Consider the following 18,904-nt stretch of genomic DNA (forward strand, 5'->3'; position numbering starts at 1 on the left):
GAAGAGGTTTCCAGGACACTGCCTGGCTTAGAGGGCAGGTGCGATCACAAGAGGCTGGACAAATTTGTGTTGTTTTCTCTGGAGTAGCAGGGACTGAAGAAAAATCTGGTGGAGGTTTATAAGATTATGAGAGGCACAGATAGAGTAGACAGACAATATCTTTTGTTTCCCAGGTTTCAAAGAGTCACTAATACCAGAGGAAATGGATTTAAGGTGAGAGGTATGAGGGGCAAGTTTCTTACACAGAGTCAGAAACATTAGAGACTTTTTAAATAGGCCATAGAATGCGAAGAAGATTGAACATGGTGTAGGCAGAAGAGATTAGTTTAGTTAGTTAATTGATTACTAATTTAATTGGTTCAGCACAATGTTGTAGGCCCAAGGGCCTGTTCCTATGCTTCACGCACACCACTTGTCGAGAAAGCTGCTTTACCAGTTACTAACAGCAGGAGGCGCCAGATCTCCATTTTCATGGGCTGCCTTTGACCCGGCTGCTGAGTATCGTCGCCCTCTGCTGGTCAGTGTGAGGAAGTCTCGGAGGCGCGGTCCGTCTGAAACTTCTACCACACAGGTCCCGTGAGGAACGTCAGGGGCAGAGGCAAACTTACCAATGTGATCAAGTGGTGTATTTGGCAAGACCACAGAACACTACAGCACAGGTCAGGACCCTCGGGCCCAATGTACGGTCCAGTCCTCATTGAGGGGGTGAGCAGCTTCAACATTTTTTTGAATGAATGAATGAAATTTATTTTAGTCAGTACAAACATCACGAAAAGCGTCATTTTCAACGGTGATTTCATAGGATAAAATTACAAGAAATAACATTCTTTAAAACTCTTTAAAACTTTTTTTTTAAATTCTTTTAAACAGACCGAAAGGGTGTAGGCTGAAGCTACAGCTTATTACACCTACCCCTCTTTCTTACACAACAACATATTTGGCGTCAATCATCACATCAAAACAAAAAATTTAATTATCTTTTAACACAAAATCCAATTCCAAGTATCATTTATTTACATTACTCCCATTCATTTTAAATCATGTATTTTATATTTGTTTATTAAATTATTTTTAAATAATTGTTTAACCTTGTTAAGTGTGGTGCATGTTTTTAAATTCTCACTACAACTGTTCCATAGATTCCCCCCTCTGACTGAAATACAATGATTTTTTGTTCTTATCCTTTGTTTTTGAAATATACATATCCCTCTCAAATCATGTTGACTTTCTCTCATTTTAAACAACCTTTGGATACTTGTGGTAGCTGTCCATGTTTTACTTTATACATAATTTGTATTATTTTAAAATCTACAAAATCTCTGAATTTTAAAGTGTCAACTTTAAGCGAAATTTTAAAGTGAAGTTTTGGGTGTCAACGTCTCTGAAAATCTATCCCGGGCCCAGCATATTGACGCAGTTACAAAGAAGGCAATCCAGTGGCTGTGTTAGATCAGGAGTTTGAGGAGATTTGGTATGTCACCAAAGTCTCTTTAAAATTTCAAATTTAGTGTGGAGGGTTACATCACCATCTGGTATGGAGGGGGGGTAGGAGGTGGGGGATCTACTGCACCCACAGGATCTGAAAACACTGCAGGTGGTTGTAACACACACAAACTGCTGGAGGAACTCGGCAGGCCAGGCAGCATTTATGGAAAAGGGTACCGTCAACCTTTAGCAGGACTGAGAAGGAAGGGGGAAGATGCCAGAAATAAAAAGGGGAGGGGGAGGAGGACTAGCTGGAAGGTGATAGGTGAAGCCAGGTGGGTTGGAAAGATAAAGGGCTGGAGAAGAAGGAATCTGATAGGAGAGGAGAGTGGACCATGGGAGAAAGAGAAGGAGGAGGGGACCCAGGGGGAGGTGATAGGCAGGTGAGAAGAAATAAAAGGTCAGAGTGGGGAATAGAGGAAGAGGGGAAGGGAGGGGGAGTTTTTTTTAACCGGAGGGAGAAATCGATATTCATGCCATCAGTTTGGACGCTACCCAGATGGAGTATAAGGTGTTACTTCTCCACCCTGAGGGTGGCTTCCTTCCACAAGGAGGCCATGGACCGGCATTTCGGACATTTGACTTCATTTGGTGATAATAAATCTGATTCTAATTCTGATGTAATGCATCCTTTTAACCTGCTCCCGGATCAATCTAACCCTTCCCTCCCAAAAAGCCCTCCGTTCTTCTTTCATCCATGTGCCTGTTTGTGAGATCCTTCAATGTCCCTAATGTATCTGCCTTTAATGCTAAACTTGCCAGTGTGCTCCACACAATTACATACATATATATATGTGTGTGTGTATATATATTTCCATGTTGTGCAGTCTTATCCATTTAGTGTGCATGAGAGCAATAATGTGCTGGCCAAGGAGCCAACTGGAAATACCCTTTACATAACAAATGGTTACTTGTTTGAGAATGGTCTCAGGTTTAGCAGATCATTGCCTGAAGCGTCCTGTGTCCACATTTAGTCGCTCTGATTAGATTATCCCAGAGCAAGAATCACTTCGGAGTCCACAAAATGGGGGGAAACATGGACAACTGGCTTGTCTGTTTCCTCTGTCCTTGATCAGACTGCAGTTTCTTCTGGCCAGCACAACCCAAACGGAATAAAAGGTGTTGCTCCTTCACCCTGAGGATGGTCATGTAAACATCTATGAACCTATTCTCTCCACAGCTCTTAATATACCTGTGGAATCTCTTCAGATTTTACCCCGCCTTGCCCGCCAGATCCCTCTCGTCTCCTCTTTTTGTCTTCCGAACCTCTCCCTTCTGCGCACTCCTACAGTTATTGCTGTCAGCAAGAGAGTCGCCAGCTCCCGCCTTCTCCGAACCAGAACCCTATTGTGGCTGCTCTCTCACAGATGTGGCGGCAGATGTTGGCGCAGATGGGAGCACGCGGGCCCAAGGTGTGCAGCTGTTGTCTCCCTGGTGGTTACCGTGGCAACTTACCCCCTCTACGGTACTGCACCGTGGCTTCTCACCCGACCTGATTGGCTGCTCTGTCATACAGCCACCAAAGTAAGATCGTCAGTGATTGGTGCTCACCCTACGGATCTTGACTGCTCGGGGCCTGGCTCAACGAGGCCTTCGTCTTCTTCTTCTTCTTGGGCCCTTAGCTCCCCGGGGAGCTTAACCCATCGATGACCTCTCCCGTCCCCATCGTCCAAAGTCAATGGCGTGGTTGGAGTTCGTCAATGTTTCTGTTATCCACCATACAGGGGGTTGGCCTATACACCCTCGCCAAAGCCCTGACCCGTTTCCACCTCTTGCGACAGGGGTTGGACTTTACGTTGCGCACAAAATGCGCGAGTGAGTCAGCAGGCCGGGCCGCATCTAAAGAGGGGGTGTTTCTGGTCGGCGCCCCTCACCAGCATCCAGAATTTTCTGTGCACTAACCCGGAATTGCAGCACCCGCCTCCTGTCTCTCTCTATCGCGTCTCTGCACAGCAAGATCGCGTGAACACAATTTAAATTGGATTGATGTTGGGTGAGGCATAGTCATTGGTCTTGGCACTGGCAAGAACTCCCCTGAATTACATCCACACCCATCTGGCTGGGGCTTGCTCTGCTGCTGGTGTTAAATCACTTGCTGTGCGCTGATTGGCCTCCAAGATGGCGCCAGCGAGCAACGCTACTGAAAGTGACATCCTCAAGATGGTTTATGAAGCAATTCTTTTCGCCTCTTCCATACCTTCTTTTTATTTCAGATATAGTTTTGCTGCTGCTAGGGCTGTAATCTACATTCAGGCCAGTCGGGCGACCGGGCACTTTGCCGTCTCAGAGTGTGTTCCACGAGGCCAGGTTTAATCTGCGCAGATGATAGAATTGGACACTAATTCAGGTTTATGATGTGTTCCATCTTCCAATCCAGTTGGGCGATTTTTGAATCCGGGAGGCCCGCAAATAACGAACACTGAATTAAGCCTTTCGTTTTTGTGTTTTGTATCCTGTGTATTTCGCTCTCTTTTTTTGTCATTGCCACTTGCGTGATTTTTTTGCACGCGGGGAGGCAAAGGGCTTGATGTTTCGCGTTCTTCTTTGAACTGGTTCATTCCGCGGTTCGCATTTCTTTCACGGCTGTCTGTGGGGAAGACAGATTTCAGGGTTGCTCACTGCATACGTACTTTGATAATAGATGTAATTTGAATCTTTGTGTCAGTCCACCGGGCATTGTGGGCATGCTATGTGTCGAGAAATGCAGGCAGCCCCCAGCCACATCCTTGGATGTGTTGGCTGTTAGTGGAAATGGTGTTTTTCACTGTGTATTTTGATGTACGTATGAAAAAAGTAAATTTGAATTTCAATCTGAGTTGCAGAAGGGTCTGGTATAGTCTGCCCTATACATCCCCTGGAATGTACACTTAATGACATCCCCGAAAGCTGACAGAGCGGTGTTGAACATGAGCAGTCTGCTTTCAGTTTATCTTGAACTATCGAGCGGTAACCCTTCTCACTGTCCTCCTTCCCCCTGCCTGAGGAAGAGCAAGGAAGTTATCCCCGTTCAGGGAGGTCAATGACAGGACCCATTTCAACCACCAAGACACTCTGGACGGTACTGGTAGCCCAGTAACAAAATGAGTACTCCTTCCCGCTCCCACTCACCCATCTGGCACCATTACAATGAGGCTCAATACATCCCCAACAAACAGCCTCTGATCTGCTGTCCCGACACGTCGTAATGGGAGTTACAAGGAGAATTTGTATTAGTGGCTGACCCATGTTATTCTGCTTGACAGATGCATAATAAATGTTGACCTTCTGGAGACTTACATCCCACAAAACAAATAAATAAAACAAACAAATAAAAAAAGGAGCACATCGTGTCAGGCCCACATACTTAGAAATTCATGCTTGATGAAGCTCAGTAAACACACAATGTACTGTTATCCACAATAAGTATCTTCAACCTCCCGTTGGATTACACGATCAGCATGGTTACACTCCACTGGATAACACAATCAGTATCCTTAAACACTGGATAACACAAGTTCAAATTCAAGTTTAGAAATTTGTGCTTGGTGAAGGTCACTGGATGCACAATGGAGTGTTGTCAGCATCCTATGAATCACCTGAATCAGCGTGGATAACTTCACTTACCTAACACTCTATTGATTCTACATCCTGTGGATTCACTTTCAAGGTCTCTACAACTCATGTTCTCGGTATTATTTATCCTCTTTGTGGATTTGCACAGCTTCTCTTCTTTTGGTGACTATTGGGGGTAGATTTACATCTCTAACAAAGGAGGTGTAAGGTGCAACTTCCCTCCGCTAGCCTGCAGGTCACCCTCGGGCAAGGTGTAGCACCTGCTTAGCCCGATCAGGGTCACATGAAGCCACAGGAACAGGTCATAACACAAGTCCTGGTTATGCCACCACGGACGCCAGGCAGACAACCTTTGAAGAGTATTAATATTGGCTGGGGTGCCTCTAAAAGGCACTGCCCCGAAGACGGCAATGGCAAACCACTTCTGTAGAAAAATTTGCCAACAGTAATCATGGTCATGGATAGACCATGACCGTCCACATCATATGACATGGCACATAACGATGATGTCGTACAACATGGCACATAATGATGACGTCATACAATATGGCCCATATCGAATGTCTTCTTTAGACTATTGGTTGTCAATCTTTGTACGTAGCTTTTAATTTTTCTATTGTATTTCTTCTACTGTGAATGCCTGCAAGAAAATGAATCTCAGGGTTGTTCATGGTGACGTATATGTACCTCAATAATAAATTTACTTTGAGCTTTGATCTTTAGTTAACACTATCAGTATCTTCAAACTCCCATTGGATAATGTAATCAGTATGCTTAAACTCCATTGGATAATACTGTGAAGCTCAAGCTTATTGTCAAGGGCAGACACACCCAGGCTATAAATGTCATGAAAATAAGCCTGCTGTGGTAGCAGTGCTGTACATTACAGACATGAGTCATATAAATTTAAATTAACTTAAATTATACATATACAACAAAATAAACAGAAGTGACAAATCAATACAAGGGCAAGTTGAAGGAAATAAAGGACTGTGCCAAAGTGTGAGGCACACACACATATATAATCGTGGCTACGGTGCCTAAGACTTTTGCACAGTCCAGTATTTGTCAACGTGGAACAGAGAGCGACTCTGTAAATCTGGCGGGAGCAAAGGATGTTGGGAATGGCGAGGGTGGAGTGCCGCGGGGGGCAGAGGCAGGGAGTGGCACAGGTGCAGAAATACCCAGTCCTGAGACACCAAGCAAAGTCGTTTAATTCCAAACAATTGGTTTATTGATCATTACAGAATGTCCCTCTGGTGCTTCCCTTCTCCTTTTCCCAGCCATGATTCCCCTCTCCCTGCCCCCTTCCCACCCTCAGTCCACAACAGAGACCCAGATCAGAATCAGGTTTATCATCACTCACATACATCATGAAATTTGTACAGTGCAATACATAAAATTCCCATAGTACCGTGCAAAAATCTTAGGTACCTGAGCTATACCTACGTCCCTAAGACTTCTGCACTGTATCGTATAGTCTGAATTGGTATTGGTGTTTTTCAAGTTGGTTCAGGAAAGAAGCTGCTGTTGAACTGTGAGGAGTGGGTTTTGGACTCCTGTATCTCCAGCATCAAGAAGAGAGCACGGCCCGGACGTGTGTGCCCCTGATGGTGCATGTCACCTTCCTGGTTATTGAACTTTTTACTGTTGGACTTCGGCCACATTCCACCGAGATACAACACTTGGCGGCACGGGAGGTCATTCCTGCCTGTGGCCATCGAACATGCAGCTCCTCCCGTGGAGGGTCAGACACCCTGAGCCAATAGACTGGTCCTGGACTTATTTTCCATCTGGCATAGTTTGCATTTTGTTGTTTGATTGTTTGTGGTTTTTGTATTGTTATATTTACGCTCTATTCTTGGTTGGTGCGGCTGTAACGAAACCAAATTTCCCTCGGGATCAATAAAGTATATCTATCTATCTGAAACATCACCTGTGGTAGATGGCCTTTCCCGCTGACCATCAAAACAGGCACAGTGTGCTTATCCCCATTCTACTCTCTCAATGTCCACTGGTACACACAACCACTGTCCTCCAACTCCACTGGATATTCTCCTCGCAGGCATTTACTATTTTGTCTATTGACAGCAGGGGTTCTCAATCTAGGGCTCACGGACCCCCTTGGTAAATGGTAAGGCTCCATGGCATAAAAAAGATTGGGAACCCTTGATTTTGAGATGCAACATGGCAACAGACTTGTCTGACCCAATAGGCCGGTGCTGCCCAATTACACCCATGTGACCAAGTACACCCATGTGACCAATTACACCCAAGTGACCAAGTACACTCATGTGACCGATTATATCCATGTGACCAAGTACACCCATGTGACCAATAAACCGCCTGTACATCTTTGGGGTGTTCAAGAAGCCGGTGGAGCAGAGGAGACTCATGTGGTCAAGGAAAGAATGTAGAAACTTCTCATGGACAGAGAGCAGAAGTGAACATAGGCCGATGACACTGTAATAGTGTTAGACAAACTGCTGTGTCACTGTGGCTGCCCCAGATTTAATTGTCCTTAAAAATTTGTCATTAGTTGTCAAAAGGCAAAAGCAATGTCAGAATCCATTTCAAGAGGTCTAGAGTGCAAGAGCAGGGATGTGATCCTGAGGCTTTATAAGGCACTGGCGAGACCTCACCTTGAGTACTGTGAACAGTTTTGGGCTCCTCATCTTCAAGAAGACGTGCTGACATTGGAGAAGGTTCAGAGGAGGTTCTCAATGACGATTTCGGGAATGAAAGGGTTATCATACGAGGAACGTTTGATGGCTCTGGGTCTGTATTCGCTGGAATTTAGAAAGATACGAGGGAATCTCATTGAAATATTTTGAATGTTGAAAGGCCTAGACAGCGTAGATGTGAAAAGGATGTTTCCCATGGTTGGGGAGTCTCAGGTAAGAGGGCACAGGCTCAGGATAGAGGGGCGCCCTTTCAAAACAGAGACACGGAGAAATTTCTTAAGCCAGAGGATGGTGAATTTGTGAGATTTATTACCACAGGCAGCTGTGGGGGCCAGGTCGCTGGGTGTATTTAAGGTGGAGAGTGATAGGGTCTTGACTGGACATGGCATCAAAGGTTGCTGGGAGAAGGCCAGAGAGTGGGGATGAGGAGGGAAATGACCAGCCATGATTGAATGGCAGAGTAGACTCGATGGGCCAAATGGCCTAATTCTGCTCCTATGTCTTATGGTCTTATTCCTGAATTGCCTCTAAGGAGAGGGTGGTGAGCTGCCTTCTCAAACCACCACAGCCTTTGATAACACAACCAGTATCCAATGACAACTGGATTACACGCCATATAATGACTTCCGTGGGCCGGCCCAGGGTGAACTTCCAGCCGACAATCTGAACTCCATTATCAGAATTGTGTAGCTAAACACAGCTCCAACACCATATTTAAGTTTGCTGCTGACATCACTGTCGTTGGCTGAATCATGGGGGTGATGAATCAGCATGTCGGGGGGAGATTGAAAACCTGGCTGGGGGGTGCCACAACAACAACCTCTCACTCAAAGTCAGCAAGACCACGGAGCTGATGATTGAATTCAGAAGGAGAAAGCCAGAGGTCCATGAGCCAGGCCTCATCAGAAGATCAGATGTGGAGAGGACCGACAACTATAAATTCCACAGTGTTATTGTTCCAGAGGACCTGTCCCAGGCCCAGCACGCAAGTGCAATTATAATGAAAGCACGACAGGTCCTCTACTTTATTATGAGTTTGCAGAGACATCTAAAACTTTGACAAATTTCTATAGATGTGTAGTGGAGAGTGTATTGACTGGCTACATCGCAGCCTGGTATGGAAACACCTTCTTCTTCATGTGCTTTGCATGTTACGTGCTTGGGCGATCATGTCTTTCCACATCGAACGATCCCACACAGCATCAATGATACCTCGCACACTTAGATCTGTTAGTTCTTTCACAGTGTCCATATATTTTCTTCTTTGCCTTCCTCTTCCACGTTTCCCAGGCATACGACCTTGTAATGTGAGGCATTCTATTTCTCCCTTTCTGATGACATGGCCCAGGAATTCAAGTTTCCTCTCATTTAATGTTCTCATTACAGATCTTTTTGTGTGGGCACATTGGAGTACTGTCTCATTAGTTACCCTATCTCTATATGACATTTTCAGCATTCTTCTAAGAAGCTACATTTCTGTTACTTCTCAGTTTTTCTTTGGAGTTCTGGTGTTATAGTCCACGTTTCGGAAGCATACAGCAAGATTGACCAGATGTAACATTTTAGTAGCCTAAGCCTTGTTGTCATAGAAATGTGTCTGTTGGTAAAGATGGGTTTCATTTTTTGGAATTTGGTTTTGGCAATGGCAATTCTTTTTATTTCTACTTTACGTCATTGATGTTTTCAGTGGAAACACCAAATGCCCTTGAATGGAAAATCCTACCAAAAAAAGTTGTGGATACAGTCCCATCCAACACAGGTAAAGTCTTCCCCACCACTGAGCACATCTACATGGAGTGTCATCTCTGGAAAGCAGCATCCATCATCAGGGACCCCCAGCCCCCAGGACACGCTCTCTTCTCATTGCTGCCATCAGGAAGAAGGTACAGGAGCCTCAGGACTCGCACCACCAGGTTCAGGAACAGTTATTACCATTCATCCATCAGGATCTTGAACCAAAGGGGATAACTTTGCTCAATAAGGGTATTTGTGAATTACGTAGAACACTTTCTATAATGGACAATATAGGTCATCTGTGTCATTCTTTACATTACCGTACACATCCTTGGTGCCAGTAGACTAGGAAATGTTAACGCTGCTCTTTTATTTAGAAAGGGCAGCAGAGCTAAGACAGGGTACTGCAGGCCAGGGAGCCTGATGTCAGTGGTAGGGCAATTATCAGTGAAGATACTGAGGAATGGAGTGTGTAGATACTTGTAAAGGCAGAAGGTGATCAGAAATGGTCAAGATGTGTTCGGCAAGGGAAACCCTGCCTCAGTAATTAGACTGAGGTGTTTCTTGAGAAAGTCACCGTCGTCGTAGCTATCCTAGAGGTCGAGGATGATGGTCTTCGTTCTGAAGAAGTGGCCCACAGAGTGAAGACGCCTGTGCGTGTATTTGTTTAACGTGTACTTGATGTTGCACTCCAAGAAGCACACGATACTTCACAAATCAACCAACTGATTCCAATGACATGGAAACCACGGCGATTGGAGCTGATGGATTTGTTGCAGCCTTCATCCGCCTTCACAGCCATTGAGTTTGAAGTAACTTCGTCCGCCTGCTCCACTGTTGAGGTCTTGGTTGGATTGTTCTTTGTCAGGGACCTCACCCTCGACCTTACCGCCATGGGTGACCCTACCAGGAGCATAGCTCCAGACGGCATCACTCTCGGGATCTCAGGGCCACACAAGCCTCTCCACCGCGACAAGGCGACAATCCGCGGAGAAGTTGAGAAAGTAACCAAGACTGAGGAAAGCAGGGCAGCAGACATTGTCTACATAGACTTTAATAAAGCATCGGACAAGGTCCCACTTGGTAGGCTGGTCCAGAAGGTTATGGCATGTGGGATACAGGAGTAAGTCGGATCAGTTGGTGGAGTGGTGTTCCAGCCACAACCTGGCACTCAATATCAGTAAGACCACAGACCTGATGGTGGGATTCAGGAAGGGGAAGTTGAGGAAACACACACCAGTCCTCATCGAGGGATGAGCCGTGGAAGAAGCGAGAAGTGCCAAGTTCCTGGGTGTCAACATCTCTGAGGATCTAACCTGGGCCCAACATATCGATACAATTACAAAGAAGGCACGACAGTGGCTGTACTTCATTAGGAGTTTGGAGAGAATTGACACTCACAAATTTCTACAGATGTAGAACGGAGAGCATTCTAACTGGCTGCATCACCGTCTGATACGGAGGGGCCACTGCGCAGGACTGGAAAAATGCTGCAGACAGTTGTAAACTCAGCCAGCTCCATCATGGTGTTACGTACCCTGTAACTGGGTTGCCAAACCAGCAGAAATGGACCACTATTTGGAGTCTGGATTACTAGGAACTAATAAAGTTGTATTAAAGAAATAAGTAACACAGTACTCTAATCATAAGGATATAAATGCAACGGATTAGCAATGATAATACATACATGTACACAGAACTAGGGTAATAGGAATCAGACCAAGCTCTGTCGCAGTCTAGGGGTAAAATGATCAGTCTCAAGTGTCGCAGAGTTCAGTTCAGCTTAGTACAGTTCGCAGTAATCGCTGTTGTGCCATTGGAGGGGGGGCGGGGAAATGCAGTTTGTTTCAGGCAGACCTTTGATGTCTTCTATCCCGCTGTGGTCACCGACTGTGACCCCTCCGCTCTGGATACGACCGTTCTTCCGCAGTGAACCCAGCACCCAGGCAAGGGTGGACACACACACCAGGTTCCCACCGATCGTACCTTTACACCCTGTGAGTCTATGGTCGATTCCCGCGAACTGGACCTCCAAACACTCACCAACTTGTGGGGGCACACTGCTCTTTCCAGGGTCTCGTTATCTCGTGATCTCGTGGTGTATCGCGTGCCTTAGCGAACCTGCTCTTTTTATCCCCCTGCTGGGGTATCACTTGTCCATCAAACTTCAAACAGTTCAGGTTCAAAGTAACCGGTCTGTCAATAGCTGAATTGTGTTTCTTTTCTGTTAATCTCTCTCTCCCCTCTCATTAACATTTTGAACGTTTCTCCATTGTCTCTCTTATCTCTCTCATTAGCATCAATCGCCCAATAATTTGCTTTGGTGTCACAATGGGCACTAGCCCTCCCCAGCATCCAGAGCACCTTTTAAAGGTGGCATCTATCATTAAGCACCCCATCACCCAGGACAGGCCCTCTATTCATTGCTACCATCAGGGAGAAGGTACAGGAGCCTGAAGGTGCTTACTCAATGGCTCAACACACCTGCATCAGATTTACGAATGAACAGTGAACCCATGAACTCTACCTCAGTGTTTTTCCTCTTTTTGCACAACTTACTGAATTCAATTTCCTTTTTTTTAATATTTATTTCTCATTGTAATTTATAGCTTTTATTGTTTTGTATTGCTGCCGCAAAACTACGAATTTCACGGCGTACAGTGCGGTATACGGAGCGACTTTTTCCAAGAGAGCGCGGGATCGGAGAAGGAGAAAGAAGGAAAACGGCTTCCCCTCATTCCTTTCCCGCGCTCTCTCTCTCCCCCGAGAAAACATGTTAATGAGACAAATCCTATTGGCTAACAGGACAACTTTAACTTATTAATCAACTGAATTATTATTTTAAACAGCAAAAAATGAAGTACTCGATTGTATAATGTAATTAAAGGTACACTTAATGAAAAGAAAATCTGCAAAACAATAAAATAACCAACACATTAACTGTATTAGTAAAATAAAGCACGATCATTAGAACATAGAAATCTACAGCACACTACAGGCCCTTCGGCCCACAACCATGTAACCTACTCTAGAACGCAAACACGAGGAAATCTGCAGATGCTGGAATTTCAAGCAACACACATAAAAGTTGCTGGTGAACGCAGCAGGCCAGGCAGCATCTCTAGGAAGAGGTACAGTTGACGTTTCGGGCCGAGACCCTTCGTCAAGACTAACTGAAGGAAGAGCTAGTAAGAGATTTGAAAGTGGGAGGGGGAGAGGGAGATCCGAAATGACAGGAGAAGACAGGAGGGGGAGGGATGGAGCCAAGAGCTGGACAGATGATTGGCAAAAGGGATATGAGAGGATCATGGGACAGGAGGCCCAGGGAGAAAGAAAAGGGGGAGGAGGGGGAAAAGCCCAGAGGATGGCCAAGGGGTATAGTCAGAGGGACAGAGGGAGAAAAAGGAGAGTGAGAGAAAGAATGTGTGTATATAAATAAATAACGGATGGGGTACGAGGGGGATGTGGGACATTGGCGGAAGTTTGAGAAGTCAATGTTCATGCCATCAGGTTGGAGGCTGCCCAGATGGAATATAAGGTGTTGTTCCTCCAACCTGAGTGTGGCTTCATCTTTACAGTAGAGGAGGCCGTGGATAGACATGTCAGAATGGGAATGGGACGTGGAATTAAAATGTGTGGCCACTGGGAGATCCTGCTTTCTCTGGCGGACAGAGCGTAGGTGCTCAGCAAAACAATCTCCCAGTCTGCGTCGGGTCTCGCCAATATATTAGAAGGCCGCATTGGGAGCACCGGACGCAGTACATTACCCCAGCCGACTCACAGGTGAAGTGTCGCCTCACCTGGAAGGACTGTCTGGGGCCCTGAATGGTGGTGAGGGAGGAAGTGTGAGGGCATGTGGGAACTACTGAGAATTTCCCTAGTGCATAGCCCCTATCTTTCTAAGCTCCTAAAAGACCCCATTGTATCCACCACGGCCGCCGGCAGTGAATTCCACGTACTCACCACTCTCTGTGCGAAACATTAACCAGGGTATCACATTAAGAAATCTGACATGGGTAAGAATTACACAGATGAACTCCTACCTGATAATGGTTTTGCACTTTATTGTCTACCTGCACCGATTTTGCCTGTAGCTAACACTTCATTCTGAGTCTGTTGCTGTGTTCCCTTGTACTATCTCAGTGCCGGTGTGATGAAATCATCCGTGTGGACGGCACACAAAGGAAGCTTTGCACTCTACCTCGGTACACATGACAATAATAAACAAACTTACCAATTTAAAAGGTTGGGCGCCAAGGACGGACAGCGGATTTGAGGATTCAAGCGGATTTCAAGGTCCGTGAATGTGGCAGCACACGTAGATCGAATGGGGAAGAAGGCAGGTGGCACAATTGGTAAGGCATAGAACACACAAAGAGCATTTATTATTTATTATACTATATGCAACACTGAGATTTGTCTCCCTACAGGCAAAACAAAGAAACCCAATAGAACCCATTAAAAAAAGAAGACCGTCAAACACCCAATGTGCAGGGGAAATTAGTCATGTCATAATAATTAGGTTATGAGGACACGCAGTCCTCTTTTATTGTCATTTAGTAATGCATGCATTAAGAAATGATACAATGTTCCTCCAGAATGATATCACAGAAACACAAGACAGACCAAGACTAAAAAATCTGACAAAAACCACATATAGTTACAACAGTGCAAAGCGATACTGTAATTTGATAAAGAACCAACCATGGGCATGGTAAAAAAAAAAGTCTCAAAGTCTCTTGAAAGTCCCATCATCTCATGCAGACGATAGAGGGGAGAAACTCTCCCTGCCATGAGCTTCCAGCGCCGCAAACTTGCCGATGCAGCATCCTGGAAGCACCTGACCACAGTCCAACTCTGAGTCCGTCCGAAAACTTCGAGCCTCCGACCAGCCCTCCGACACCGAGCACCGAACACCATCTCTGCCGAGCGCTTCGACCCCAGCCCCGGCAACAGGCAATAGGCAAAGCCGAGGATTTGGGGCCTTCCCCTCCAGAGATTCTCGATCGCACAGTAGCAGCGGCAGCGAAGCGGGCATTTCAGAAGTTTCTCCAGATGTTCCTCCGTACTTCTCACGTCTGTTTCCATCAAATCAGGATTGTGCACGGCATCCTACTTACAAATAGGATATCATTTCAGAGCGGCCGCGCGCGCTGCGTCACGTCGCCATCTTCTCCTCCATAATAAAAGTAAGCAAACAACATTCAGAACTGAAGTTCAAGAAAGTGAGTCCACAGCTGCGAAGCCAGTCATCTCTGCAGCTGATCCAGTCGCCCGTTCGGCGCAGCGGCAGGTACACCTCGCAGAGCAACGTGTTTTATTAGGTGTCTCCCGTACCTAATAAAGTGGGCACGGGGTGTCTGTTCATGGTTCTCTGCTGCTGTAGCCCATCCACTTCAAGGTTGGATGTGTTGTGTGTTCGGAGGTGCTCTTCTGCAAACCACTGTTGTGAAGTGTGGTTATTTGAACCACTGTCACCTTCTTGACTGCTTGAATGAGTCTGGCCATTCTCCGCTGAAATAGTGAACAAAAAGGGGGATGAGCCTTTGTTAACTGGTGGGAGTGGGAAAGGAACACAGGCGGAATGGGTGACCTAAAACTGGAAAATTCAATGTTCACGCCATTTGGCTGTAGGCTACCCAATGGGAATACGAAGTGTTCTTCTAGTTTGCTTTTGACCTCACCCTGGCAGTGGAGAAGGGCAAGGGTGAAGAGGTTGGTGTGGTCAGGTTGGCAGGGTGGAGATATGTCCCCACCAAAGGAGGTCTAAGGCGCTCCTTCCCTCTGCTAGCCTGCAGGTCACCCTTGGGCAAGGTGTAGCACCTGCTTTTTCCCCGATCAGGGTCACGAGAAGCCATTGGAGAAGGTGGTGGTTGGTCGTATGAACAGCTGGTGCAGATCACAAGTCCTGGTTATGCAACCACTGACGCCAGGCAGACAATCTCTGAAGAGTATCGATAATGGCTGGGGTCACCCATCTTGTAAAGACACTGCCCAGAAGAAGGCAATGGCAAACCACTTCTGTGGGAGAATTTGCTAAGAACAATGATGGTCAAGACCATGATCGCCCTCGTCCTACAACACGGCTCATAATAATGATGTCATTTGACACAATGCATAATGATGATGTCATATGACATGGCACATTATGATGATGATGATGATGATCACAGTTCCCTCTAATTTGTAATAACCAGTGTGTGCAAAAGTCTAGTGCTGTGCAATTTTTTGCCCAGTGACAACAACATATGCACTCTGAATTTTATATATAGAGGTACTCATTATAACAGCCAGCAAAACACTGTCAATAAGAACTTTGATCTCCTCTGGATTTGATCGTTTTCGCTTTCGCTCACCTGCACTCTCACAAAAAATACTAACAGGCCTGCAGCGGGTAATGAAGGATTTTCTCACCAGAGCTTTTGCACACCGTCCATATGTGATTTGCTTGCTAATGACACTTTAAAAACCCAAGTTCCAAATATCACCCCACTTCTTCCCATTTGCAAATTCTGCGACAATACACGCAGGTAATACCAATTTCTGTATTGTACATAAATATTTCTTGTAACCCGCACATTCCTGACCTCATGGGCTTTCAGTGTAGCCGTTTCCACTGTTTCATTAAGCCACTCGCAGTTCTTCTGCGCTTCACACCCTTTGATTCTTTGGAATTCGACATAGTGAATCAATGATTTCTTCAATATAAATCATATGAATAAGCCAATTCTAAATTCTGCAGGCAAATCATTGCAAACTCCATGTTGTCAACACCGTCAGCATCAGAAACCGGAAACGGAAATGTGACTGTGTACGATTGTGAAATATACTGAACATGCCGATGAGGTAGAGGGTGAAAACCTTTTATGCGCAGTTTAAATTCCTTTGTGCGCTAGTAGGCAAATATATGTACGTGCACACACACCTTAGGGTGAACATTGATGATGGTGGTGGTGTGGGAGCGGGACGGGGAGTTGAAATGATGTAATTGAGAAGTCAGGATGGTCACTGCAGATAGAATGTGAAATGGTCACCCAGTCTGAACCGACACGGATGTAGAGGAGACCACTTCACAAACACTGAATGCAGTAGAAAGGTCGGGGGAGGTGCATGCAAATGTCTGCCTCACCTGGAAGGGCTGTTTGTGTCCCTGGATGGAGGTGAGGTGACAGACGGGATGTAGGAGCAGAGGTTACACCTACTACGATTGCAGGGGAAGGCACTTGAGTTGAGTGAGTCAGGGAGCCATGGAGGGAGTGGTCCCTGCAGAATGGAAGGTCATTCATTCTCAGGTTTTCCACTTGAGGACCTCTGAAATGTCCCCTATCTTCATCCATCGATGGAGCCCTCCACCTCATTCCCTCCACATCCCATGTCTGGTGTCACTCTCCCCTTCCCAGACCGTTCCCCTAATCCTCACCTCTCTCCCCACCAGCCACCACATCCGTCACATCATCGTTTACCACTCTGGACAGCTCCAACGGGATCCCACCACTGATCACATCTTCTCCACTACCCTCATCCTTTCTGGGACTGTTCTTTCCATGACTTTCCCCACCCACAGGTCCCCTTCCCCTGGTAGCTATAGGAGGTGTGATGAGGAGGTGTACAGGAGGGAGATTGATCAGCTGGTTGAGTGGTCTCGCAACAACAACATTGCGCTCAATGTCAGTAAGACTAGGGAGTTGATTGTGGACTCAAGGAGTTGGGAGAACACATAGTCCTTATCGAGGGACCAGCAGTGGAAAGAGCAAGCAGCTTCAAGTTCCTGGGTGCCAACATTCGAGAAGATTTATCCCAGGCAATTATGAAGAAGGCGCACCCTTGGCTATTTGTCTTGAGGAGCTTGAGGAGATTTGGTATATGTCACCAAATGCTCCTGCAAATTTCTACAGATGTACCGCGGGGAACATTCTGACTGGTTGCATCTCGGGAGGCTCCAATGCACAGGGTCAGGAGCTTGTAGACTCAGCCATATTGATCATGGGAACTAGCCTCACACCATCAGGGACATCTTCAAATGGAGATACCTCAAGAAGGAGGCACTCATCATAAAGGACCCTCGACCGAGGAATGCCCTCTTCTCATTACTACCATCAGGTCCACGAGGCTGAGGACACACACTCAACATTTTCAGAACAGATTCTTCCCCTCCACCCTCAGAATTCAGAATGGTTCATGAATCCACAAAGATGACCTTACTATTTTTTTCTCTCTTCATTCGTGATTTATTTAGTTTTATATAATCTTATGGTAACTTTTAGTAATTTTAATGCATTTGGCGGGAGGGATACCTCTCTCCCCGCATTAGTGAGAGAGGGAGAGACCCAGCCTGTGGCATGTTGAGCTTTTGATGGACTCTAGATTATGGTCTCTTTGGGGACTTTGCTTTTTCACGGTGGGTGGTGGGCTGCTGATGCTTTCTGCGGGAACAAGTGGGGTAAGGGGAGGGGAGGGTTGATGCTTATGCATGGGAGGGGGTGGGGGCTTTGGGGGTTCTAACATTTTTCCGTCATTCATTGATGTTTTTTTTCTTCTGTTTCATGGACGTCTGTGAAGAGTAAGAGTTTCAGGTTGTATACTGTGTATACTGTAAACATCCTCTGATTTAAAAGGAACTATTGAGCCGTTGCTCTGTACTGCTACAGCAAAACAACGAATTCCATGATGTACAGTCTGTCGGTGGTAATAAACTGGGTCTGTTTCTGAACCTATGTCCCTACAACTGTACCCTCACCGCCATCTACCTCAGAGCGCTGGTGCCTGGGTTTGACATTGTATCTGAAGGAAGCTGCCTTCAGCGCCGCTCACCAGATATTTGCTGACCAACCAATACTACCGACGCCGATTACCAGTCCATCACCCCACTGTGTGATCTTGCTGTGCCAAAATTACCTCCGTGATAGCGGAAACTACAAATGAGAACGTCGTCTCCCTCCCGCAGATGTTGCTGGACGTCGCTGACATTTGTTGGAGGTCCTGAATGGTGCCATGAAACTGCAGTCCTTCTTCCTTACCGCCCAAAAGCCTGGGAAAGGACTACTCAGTAAATGCGACCGTGTCGTTCGGCCGCCACGGGCTGTTTCGGCTGCATTTAACCATCCCCTGCCCTCCTTTACGTTAGTTTATCTCCGACGCGAAAGAGCCGCGGGGTGGGCTCTAGGACCGCGGAGAACGCCAACGTGCTAATGGAGCGGGCGGGCGCTAGGACCCAGCGGAGGGCGCAGGGCTCCAGCGGGCTGTGGCAGCGAGAGCAGCCGGCTTTGAACTCTCTGCTCCCGGGGCGAGAATCTGTCAGGTCCCGGCGGCGGAGGGAGCGGGAGAGATTTCTTTATGATATAATTTTATTTTTGGGGAGAGAGAAAAAAAAATAACACCCTGGATGAAAATGGCTGCTGTTTGATGGAGACTACACGATGCTGGACTGGGAAAGGATGATGCACTAATTT

At 46.3% G+C, this 18,904-nt stretch overlaps 1 protein-coding gene across 1 annotated transcript in view; it reads left to right on the plus strand.

Annotated features, from left to right (window-relative positions):
- LOC140204411 (sprouty-related, EVH1 domain-containing protein 2-like) overlaps positions 1 to 18,904 on the plus strand; it is a 136,058-nt gene that overhangs the window by 34,064 nt on the left and 83,090 nt on the right. Inside the window, exons 5-6 of the mRNA XM_072271132.1 lie at positions 2,777 to 2,950; positions 18,580 to 18,748. Of these exons, the coding sequence (XP_072127233.1) occupies positions 2,777 to 2,950; positions 18,580 to 18,748 (343 nt within the window). The remainder of the gene's footprint in view (positions 1 to 2,776; positions 2,951 to 18,579; positions 18,749 to 18,904) is intronic.

Source organism: Mobula birostris, chromosome 10 (genome assembly GCF_030028105.1).
Source record: "Mobula birostris isolate sMobBir1 chromosome 10, sMobBir1.hap1, whole genome shotgun sequence".
Taxonomy (NCBI): domain Eukaryota; kingdom Metazoa; phylum Chordata; class Chondrichthyes; order Myliobatiformes; family Myliobatidae; genus Mobula; species Mobula birostris.